The 10,980-nt window shown below is 35.7% G+C and overlaps 1 protein-coding gene across 1 annotated transcript; it reads right to left on the minus strand.

The window, feature by feature from the left end:
* Positions 1–7,305: 7,305 nt before the first annotated feature.
* Positions 7,306–8,335, minus strand: OR2K2 (olfactory receptor family 2 subfamily K member 2). The gene has a single exon (XM_039870753.1). The coding sequence runs from the start codon at positions 8,333–8,335 to the stop codon at positions 7,310–7,312; it is 1,026 nt and encodes a 341-aa protein (XP_039726687.1). The 3' UTR covers positions 7,306–7,309.
* Positions 8,336–10,980: the final 2,645 nt, after the last annotated feature.

The following is a 10,980-nucleotide window of genomic DNA, read 5'->3' on the forward strand; positions in this document are numbered from 1 at the left end:
CAAAGTGAAAGGATTTATATTTATGAGTAACAGTGAACTACTGAGAGGTGGGGGTGATTCAAAGTATTCATAAAAGGGTCCAAGGAATAGTAGTATTCTCAAGTTTAATAAATTTACCCTACTATATATACTGCAAATCTTGTGAAGTTTCGTATTCTGTATGATGCCATAATGATGTATACAGGTCATTATATATTTGTTCAAACCCATAGAATATACAACACCAAGAGTGAACCATAATGTAAACTACGGATTTGGGGTGATTATGATGTGCAAATGTAGGTTCATCAAGTGTAACAGATGTATCACTCTGGTGGGGGGTGTTCATAATGGTAGAGGTAGCAGGGGCAAAAGCAGGGAGTTATATGAAAACTCTCTGTACCTTCCCCTCAATTTTGCTATGAACTTAAAACTACTCTAAAAGCTTTCATGAAAAAAAAATTGAAAGAAAGCTAAGAATTAAAGAATTTACCACTTAATCATGGATATAACAGAGAATATAAAACAAAATAAATTAAAATGGGCAAAAAACAGGCATTTCTGTAAAGAAGATATACAAATGTTCAAAAAGCATATGAAAGATGCTCAACATTACTAATCATTAGAGAAATGCAAGTCAAAACTACAATGAGATCACCTTACACCTGGTAGAATGGTTAATATTTTTTAAAAAAAGGAAAGAAGAAGGAAGGAAGGAAGAAGGAAGGAAGGAAGGAAGGAAGGAAGGAAGGAAGGAAGGAAGGAAGGAAGGAAGGAAGGAAGGAAGGAAGGAAGGAAGGAAGGAAAGAAAACCCAGAAAATAAGTATTGGTGAGGATGTAGAGAAATCGAAACCCTTGTGCACTGTTGGTGGGAATGTAAAATGGTGCAGCTGCTATGGAAAACAGAATAGAAGCTCCTCAAAAAATTAAAAATAAACTACCATATGATCCAGTAATCTCACATGTGGATATATATGCAAAAGAATTAAAAGCAGGATCTCAAAGAGATATCTGCACACCCATGTTCATTGCCACATTATTCACAAGAGGTGGAAGCAATCCAAATGTCCATCAATGGATGAATGAATAAAGAAAATGTGGTATATGCATACAATGGAACATTTTTCAGCTTATAAAAAAGAAAATTCTGTTACATGCTACAACATGGATGAATCTTCAGGACATTATGCTATGTGAAATAAGCGAGTCCCAAAAAAGACAAACATTGTCTGATTCCACATACATAAGGCATCTAAAGTAGTCAGAACTGATAGAAACAGAAAGTAGAATGATGATCACCAGGAGCCAGGGGGAGGAAAAATGCAGAGTTGTTCAACATGTGCAGCGTTTCGGTTCTGTATGACGAAAAAGTCCTGGAGGTGTGTTGCACAACAATGTGAATATACTTAACAATATGGCACTATACACTTAAAATGGTTGAGATAGTAAATTCTGTTACATGTTTTTAACAACAATAAATTTTTTAATTAAAAATTAACAATAATGTTAAGTCTCCCGATCTATGAACATGAGATATCTTTCCATTTTCCTAGGTCCTCTTTATTTTCTTTCAACAATTTTGTAGTTTTTAGTGCACAAGTCTCACAGCTCTTAAGTCAAAGTTATTCCTAAGTGTTTTATTCTTTTTTATGCTATTTACATGGAATTGTTTTCTTAATTTCTTATTTGGATTAACTGCTCTTATATAGAAACGTCACTGATTTTGTGTATTGATCTTGTATCCTGAAACTGCCGAACTTGTTTTTTAGCTCTAATAGTTGGCTTTTTTATCAATTGTTTAGGATTTTCTATAGACAAGATCATGTCCACTACAAAGATAATTCACTTCTTCCTTTCCAATTCGGAAACACACAAACTACCAAAACTGACACAAGAAAAAATAGAAAATTAGACCAATGTATAACTAGTAAGAATATTGAATCAGTAATCAAAAATCTCACAACAAAGAAAAGCCCAGAGACAGATAACTTTACTGGTAAATTTTGCTAAACATTTAAAGGATTAACAATCTTCTCACAGTCCTCCAATAAGTAGAAAAGGAGGAAATATTTCCTAAGTCATTCTATGAGGTCAGCATTACCCTTCTACCAAAGCCAAAGAAATCACTTGAAGATTTGTTATCATTTGATGTGTAACATAAAAGCATTATTTACAATGTGAAGTGATTGTCTTGAGTTTTTAGATATTTTCATGCATGTCTTTCTTATTAGATTTTGGACTCCTTAAAGACAAAAATTCGTGTTTTGCTCACGTATGCATCCCCCATGACACCCAAAAAAGTACCTCACACTCATCAGCTATTGAATAGATAGCTCAATATTTAATGAATAAATACAATGTATTAGTATCTTAAAATATAAATCACTTGAAAAGAAAACTACAGACCAATATCCCAATATCTATTGTGAAACAGAACTAGAGAATCCAGGAAGAGGTCTGAGGTAATCGGGTGAAGGTGTACCACTCTCTGCCAAGTGATAGCAAATGGTTTCTTGTTTTAACATTGTTGCAATGAGAACAAGAAAGCAGCCACTCACTGCTCTAGTAAGGACACCATATTCAGAAAAGTGCTTCCATTAAAACCACCACAGAAGTAAGTATAGCTTAGTTCATTCTCATACCCCACACCTGTCAACCTTCTGCAACAACTAATTTGAAAAGTTGAGGATGTGATAGAAATCATCACTCCTTGAATCCTCCAAGCCTTTGATGATGGCTTTAATTTCTATGATTCCACCAGGAATGCCTCTTAATGTCATGACTTGGTAGGAAAGGGAATTTCCAAGGGCTTCGGCTTGGATTTTCCTACTATAATGTCCTTAATCCATAATTAATAGTCGTGGGGACGTGCCAGTTGTTCATGATATCTATTCCATATACTACTTGCAAACTGAAGAAATAACCATGGAAGTTTTCAGAGTGTCCGTGAAGTGCACCATGAAGTGAATTTCAATCACTTGAGATTCATAAGCAGACTCACTGACACATACAGAGCAGTGTCATTCTGGGTCTTTAGGAATTGGAGTAAGTTCAGCATCATTATCCAGAAACCTAAAAGTTTCCATTTCTCAATACAATGACTTTGAAGTCAAGGTGTAGTAGGAAAAATAATGACTCCAAAGATGTCCACATCCTGATCCACAGAACCTATGAATATGTTAGATTACATGGAAAAGGGATTAAGGTTGCAGATGGAATTAAGGTTGCTAATCAACTGACCTTAAGATAGATGATCTGTCTTGGCCCAATGTAATCACAAGGGTCCTTAAAAGTGGGAGTCAGGAGTTACAGGAAGGGACGTGATGACAGAAGCAGGGTCAGAGTGATGTCATATGAGAACGACTTGACTCATCTTTGCTGGCTTTGGAGATGGAAGCAGCATCCATGTCTTACTTTGCTCAGGCTGCCATAACAGAATACCACCAACTGGGTGGCTTAAACAACAGAAATTTATTTCTCGCAGTTCTGGAGGCTGGAAGGCTCAACCTCCAGGTACCAAATGATGAAAGAAGAGACCACAGTTCTTGGGACCTCTTGGGACCACAGTTCCTCTAGTCAGGAAGAAGGGTTCTCTTTCCTAAGAATTTTAGGTATCTACCCAGCCACCACTGCCGGTGCTGCCACTGTAACTGCAGGATTGTCTTGGGGTTGGGCAAGCAATAACAGAAAAAAAAATCAGGGCATTTACTTCGCTCTTTCTGATGCATAGAGGCCCCCTTTCTCTGTTTTCAGACCATTTCTTTTGTCACTCTTTCTGTAAGAACCTAGTGTGTCGGTTTGGGTTTCAGGCTACCCTTGAGTCCAGGCCAAGAAGAGGGAAGGAAAACAAACAAACAAACAAACAAACAAACAAAGAACAGAAAATTCACCAAGAGTTTGCTGGTATCTTACATTCTAGTTTCCTTCTAGGGTCTGCCTGCTATCATTTGTTTTTCAGAATCCTCAGATGGCTGCTCCATGCATTCTGTCTATAGGTTTTAATTGCATTCAGTGGGAGAAACAGGATGGAGTATGTTTATATTTCATTTTGACCAAAACTAGAATCTGTCTCCTGGCTTTGGCCCTCTCCCTACTTTAGTGGTTGTTCCTTTGCAATACCCCTTTGTTGGCTTTTCCTGTTTGACAGGCTTTAAATATAAGTGTTCCTCTAGTTTCATCTTAGGCAATTTTCTCACCCTGTACTCTGTCCCTAGTTAATGTCAACCATGTTCAGTGCTTAAATTGTTACATACATGTAAATGTCACAAGTTTATATCTCCAGGCTAACCTTTCTCATTAATTCCAAACTCACATATCCAACTGACTCCTTGATCTCTCTATCTATATATCTCAAAATCATGACAATTTCAATATGTTTAAAATACAACTGATTTACCTTTCAACTTCCAAACTTAGTCCTTTTCAAGTATTCCCTGTGTCAGTTAATGACAGCTTTTTTTGACATCTAGATATCACCTTTGAAATCTTCATCTCACTCACCACAGGGATGGTCAAGTACTTAATTGAATAGCCAACAAAAGTTTATTACATGTATATTTTTATTCAACAGATATTCAGTGAGCACTTGGTCCTCTGTATGCTCTGAATGTCTTCTTTATGCCAGACCCTGTGCTAAATGAAATTAATATGATCCTTGCCTCAACGACCCTACAGACTAGCGAAACATTAAACAAGAAAACAAATTACTATCGAATTACAAATTGTAATAAATGCTCTTAATAAAAGAAGCAGCAGGACAGAGCACAACATTTTTATGGAACTAAGAGAAATTTTGTGTTCCTAAATGGTGAGTAATCACATTATGAAAGTCCATCTTAAGGACTTCCAGCTTTAGGGTAATAAAAACTGCTAAGGGATTTAAGTGGGGTAGTGATACGACCACATTTTCCTAAAGTATAATCTGGTCATGTAATCATTCATTCAGGAATTGACTGCCTGTCAGAAGTGGTTTTAACTTCTCTGTCAAACATAGTCCTCTTTTTAGCAATACTTGAAAAGGATCCTATACTTGGATGGGAGACCACCTAGGAAGACCAGGTGCTGTAGGCATAAAAAATTAAAAAATAAGGGATTGTAAGTTGACAAGGTCCTTGAAATCTGTGAGGTCAACCAAGGGTTGCCTCACCTAAAAAATAAAAAAATAATAATAATAAAAAGAAAAAGATTCCTTACCTGAGACTCTAAAAGTAACGACTGTTAATTAGTACAGGTTAAGATGGAATCTAACACAAATGGAAATATGAACCATTTACCAATAACTAACTTTAGTATTGCCCATAATACATAAAACATTTATATTTGCTTGTTGTTTTTCACAGCAACCTTATGTAGCATATGTCTGTAACTACTGTAACTCCTATTGTGCAGCTAGAAGACATCTCCCCAGGTTCCATCGTGGGTCCTCTCTGAGAGCAGGGTCACTTCTAATCAGTTTCAGTGTCCCATTCTGGCCCATATCTTACTCTGAAACATCTGCTCAGTTCCTTGTGTCCAAGTTGACATCCTAATTACAGAATGTGTTCAGACTTTATGTCTTCAAGTTCTCATAATTCACTCTTTGAAGTAAAGATTTCAGCTGTTTCTGTAACTCTGGTTATTCCTGTGTATGTTTGGCACCATACATACTTCCAGGAGGCAGACCATTAGTTCTACTCTAACATAAAATCCAACTCTACTCTAATAAAGCCCACTATAAAATGTCATTTCAAAATGACTCTGAAATTGCCAGGAAATTAATGTGGTATTTGGATTTAGAAGGCTGAGATATCTAAGCAGAAAAATAATTACTTCTAGTTTCTATGAAAGCTTCTTGGTCAGCTCTCCCCTACTACCCCCAAAATGAGGGTTTGTTTCCATCCTCCACTATCAAACATTTCTTGGCAGCAACATCTGCATCAAATTTGTCCCCTTACACATCACCAGAACTTCACTTAGTGGTTACTGCAAGTCTCTTTAAATGTAGGTTACACATCTAGAAACACATAATAGAAGCTCAAGATCTAAGGGAATGGTCTAAGATTTAAAGAATCCAGAATTCAACACCTAATACTAAACCATCTGAGGTCTTTCATATTTTAAAATTTGTCAAGTGGGTTACGCTTCCTCCACTCAAAATCTTTTCCTCTTCCCCACTCTAAAAGTGGAGGTAGGTAAGTGACAAGGTGAGCATGAAGGCAGAAAGAATAAAAAAGAAAAATAAAATTAAAGGGAAAAAAAGGAAAAATAAGAACTAATCCTATTTTTTCTTTTGGAATGATAGACTTTCGCTGGAAACAATCTCTCCCAAAGTATAGTCATCTCACAACCTATATCAGAATTTCTAGAGATCTATTATAAATGTAGATTATAAGGATCCCACTCCAGAACTACTGAATTAGAATATGAGAGTAGAGGCCCAGTCTGCACTTTAAACAAGCAGCATTTTTATACAAGTAAAAGATTTAAAACAACTAAAATAAATTATCTCTCTAATTGTTATATTTTTATAAAGCATTATAACTCATTGTTCATGTTGTTTCTTCGTCATAATTTTCACAAGTGGTTCTTAACTTCTCAAAGAAAGCGATTAGTTTAGAGCTGATAAATTTACTGAATCACTGCTATAAACATAAAAAGACACAAAAAAGACTTGACTAGCATATGGGTGGTACACTGGCATAGAAACAGAATTTGCTCAAGTATCTATGTGCTTAGAAAAGCAAGGTTGACAGGTGAGCTAATCAAGTAGGCATCGGATGTCAAGGAGTTTTAATTGGGAATTTTGAAAAAGGCAGTGTAATTAGCGAGCCACCACAGCATTACAGAACAAACTCGAGTGAAGAAGTCAAAAGGATGAGGGATGCAGTTCCAGTTCGGCAACTGAGTGATGTAGAGCAAGACTTAATTTTTCTTTGATTGTTTCCTTGTTTGCATAATCCAAGCCAATCTCTGTTATTTATTTCTTTATGCTCCCACGTCATCCTAGAAGGGATTTAAGGCAGAGAAGATATCCAAGTTTCTTCTGGCACTAATATTCACTAACTATAAACTTATCCAACTTTCCTTCTGGAACAGATGTGTGATGACTCTATAGCCTCAAACTTCTCACGACCATGAAACACCAAAGACAGAAAACATTACCAAATGCAAACTGGAATTTACTATTGTCCATAGACAATCACTGTATGTACGCATATCTTAGAATTATAAAATTACAGAGCTAAGGTTCAAGTCAGTGTTCTAAGTGTGAGTATGTTGTCTAGAATTTCTCTGGTGAGTTGTGCCTGGGGCGCACCCCTGGTAAAACCATAGGCACCCAGTCAGAGATTTTCACGTTTGATACAATGATATTTTGCCCAGCAGTTTTTTCATAGCGTCTTTGACTTCCTTGTTTCTTAAACTGTAAATTATGGGATTCAACATCGGAGTAAGCACTCCATAAAGCAACGAGATGATTTTATCTACCTGTTGTGAGCTTGATGAAGAAGGCTTTAGGTACATGGAGAGAGCAGCCCCGTAATACAAGACCACCACAGTGAGGTGGGCACCGCAAGTAGAAAAAGCTTTGTTTCTTCCCTCTACGGAGCTGATTCTCAGAATAGTGGAAAGGATGAAGACATAAGAGATGCAAATTAGGAGCATTGGAATGGGCAGGAGGAGCACACTGACCACCAGCAGGATCATGTCCATGAGCAGTGAACTTGCGCAAGCTAACTTCAGCACTGCCAGGATCTCACACGTGAAGTGATCGATGAGATTCCCACAGAGGGGTATCTGCAGAGCAAAACTGGTTTCCAGCAGGGCAGTCAGACAACCTGTCACCCAGGAGACAGTGGCCATCTGAATACAGACTTTCCTGTTCATGATGATAGGGTATCTCAGCGGGTTGCAAATGGCCACATAACGGTCATACGCCATCACAGCCAGAAGCACACACTCCGTGGAGCCCATGGCAAGGGACAGATACATCTGTACAGCACAGCCAGAAAAGATAATGGTTTTCTGAGATGACAGCAAGTTTACCAGCAAAGTGGGAATAGAAGCAGATGTGTAACAAATATCCATAAAAGAGAGATTTCCAAGGAACAAGTACATGGGGGTTTGGAGGCGTGAATCTAGGATACTGATTAAAATAAGAGTGCTATTCCCCAAAAGTGTAATCAGATACATTACGAGGCTGAAGATGAAGAGAACAATCTCTAACTTTGGGTATCTAGAAAAACCCTCCAGGAAAAAAAAGCTCCAAATAGTGAGGTTTTCTCCTTGCATTTCCTTTCTTTCACCTGCAATTACTCTAGTATCATTCTCTTCACTTCCTATGAGGACATAAAGAGATGGATAAAGTAAAATATTCATTTGGTTTAGGAAAACACTTTCAAACTTATTTTACTTTTATAAATACAATTTTACCACAAAAAACATCATAGGATAGTTTGTCTATTGATCTAAGGGGAGAAAAACCAGGTTTGATCTACATAAAAAGTTGATTCTTCCACAACGAAATTTAGAAAAGAGTGAATTTGAAAACAGGAAAAACATATTTAACATTTGAATCTCAGCCCGAAATCCTATACTTGGCACACAATAGGTTTTCAGTAAAGATTTGAAAGTACTGAATGATGAAAAATATGAATGAACATTGAATAAATTATTGAGTACAAATTAGAAAAGTAAGCCAGGTAAGCGAGAAAAAGAAAGCACATTGCATAATAAAAACCAGTAATGATCTTCACTGAAAAAAGAGGAGGAATGCTGAAAGAAACAAAAGAATTTTAAATGAACACCTATGAAGTTCTGGGTCTAAATGAACTCTGTTCTTTCTAGCTATTAGCTTGAAGGTCCATATACTTGTTTTTATAATGATGACACTGTTTGAAGCATTGTAGATACTCATTCTAATTATATTTAAGAGCTGGTTTACAAGTCACACAAAATAACTGACCTCATTTAAACACTGATACATCCACTGTACAGTTTCATTCATTATTGACACCCATACTTTTGTGAGTTATGTAAATAGATCTAAAAATTATACCAAGCCAATACTCTTATTATACATTAAAATTCATGAAAATCCAGGAATGCAGAAATTAAACTCCCTTTCTGAATTATCTTAAAATCTCTTTGAAAAGATGATTATAGATCATGTCAATTATAAACAAGACACTTAAGGTTTTATTTATTTTTTAAAAATACTAAAACTTACCTTGCGTTAGCACCTTCAATCTTTTTCCTTTCCCCACTAGCTCTTTCCTATTTTTAAATATACTTGTTCTTAAAAATTCCCTTCATTGTCATGCTATATATACAAACTGCCATCCTATTTTTCCCCTTTCTTTCATAGACGAATTCCCCAATTATATGGTTTATCTTACAATATTCCAGTCTTCACTTTCTCATCACCGATGTTCTTTCCCAGTTTCTCATTTCAATCAGTGTTATAATTTGTCTCCCAGTTCTTCATATTTAAAAAGTGGCATAGACGGTAAGGGTAAAAATAATACTATTGTGTGCAATATCATATAACATGCCCCTGTAACAGGGGAATAATATTTTTCAAATAGTTTGTTTATGTTACATTATTCTTTTGACTTATATTACATTATTATCTTTGACTTCTTCCCCACTGTATCTCATATCTAGCCTATTAGCAAATTCTTTCATTTTTCTCTATTTTAGCCATCATTCCCCAAGCAGCTTACATTGTAAGTCCAAACATTATCAGTAATGCCGAATAATCTTTTAGTATTTAGGAAATACTTGTCAGAATTACTTCCCTCTATGGTACTGGAGCATGCAGAGTTACTTTTCTTTCTAAGAGTTCCATTTTTGCTACATCACAGTAGTTAGTTCTTATTTATTTGTTAGCTAATAGGTTATTTCTTAGGGATTCCTCTGCCAGGTTTTAAATCATATTATATTAAGAGATTGTTTTAAAGAAACTTAAACTCTTTGTGCTACTCTTAAGACTAGCAAAGAAAACACAATTTTTTAGAATGAAAAATCAGCCCAGTTACCTGGGACTTTATATTTTCTATTGTTTAAAAATAGTAGCCAAGAAAAATTGGTCCTCCCACCTAAATTCCCTGTCACCGCCTCCAAATAAAATAGTTTTATAATGTACTTCATAAAGTTAGCTAAGTGCAAGAAAGAATGAATGCATCCATGTTAAAAATGTTAAATATGTAAAAATCAACAGTGCAATTCACTTCTTTCAAAAGTACTGTCGCTTCCATAATTAAAAATGCCAAAGGATAGCAACTGAAATACTATGTAAATTTAAATCATTTGTTGTTGTGGGGAATATCTGCTGTCCCTGAACAATTTAAAGTTCAGTAGTTACATATTACAGAGATTTGTAACTTCAGATCCTTCAGGGATAATGTCCCAAAGATCCAATTATATCAAACTTTTAAAAATTGAGACAGAGAGTGAACCACAGTTCCCCCAAAATAATCTCAAAAAACTCATAAAAACAAAGTTTTCTATTCCTCTCTGTCCATCCTAGCTATATCAAGAAATTTTTCTTGAATGATTACAGTGTAGAATACTTAATAGTATATAGAGAAAAGATAACCTAGAATTCTAAATTACATATTTTTTCATTTGTAAAACTACTCCCTAGTTTTCAGAGATTAAGGAAAGTTTATTCTTTAAATTATTTGTCCCAACAAGTGATTAGAAATTTTATTCAATATATACATATTGAGAGGGCCTTAAAGCAATGAACCCTCAATAGTAATGGACACACCTAGCACCCAGATATTGGTTTCTAAATGCAATTCTTAACTAAAGGAAAACATAGCTCCTTGGAGAAATGACTAAAACCAAGGCTCGAGCAAGAAAAAGACAGATTAGTTTGGAGTACCTTATCTCACTAGAATGTCAGGAAGTATGCAAAGAATGATAGGGATATTTCAAAAGGCCATAGACACCCACTTGATGAGGCTCCCATTGGCCAAATCTGGAACTGATTATTTTTAGCATATATTCTATAATCC

This window comes from Pteropus medius, unplaced genomic scaffold (assembly GCF_902729225.1).
Source record: "Pteropus medius unplaced genomic scaffold, Ma_sr-lr_union100, whole genome shotgun sequence".
NCBI lineage: Eukaryota > Metazoa > Chordata > Mammalia > Chiroptera > Pteropodidae > Pteropus > Pteropus medius.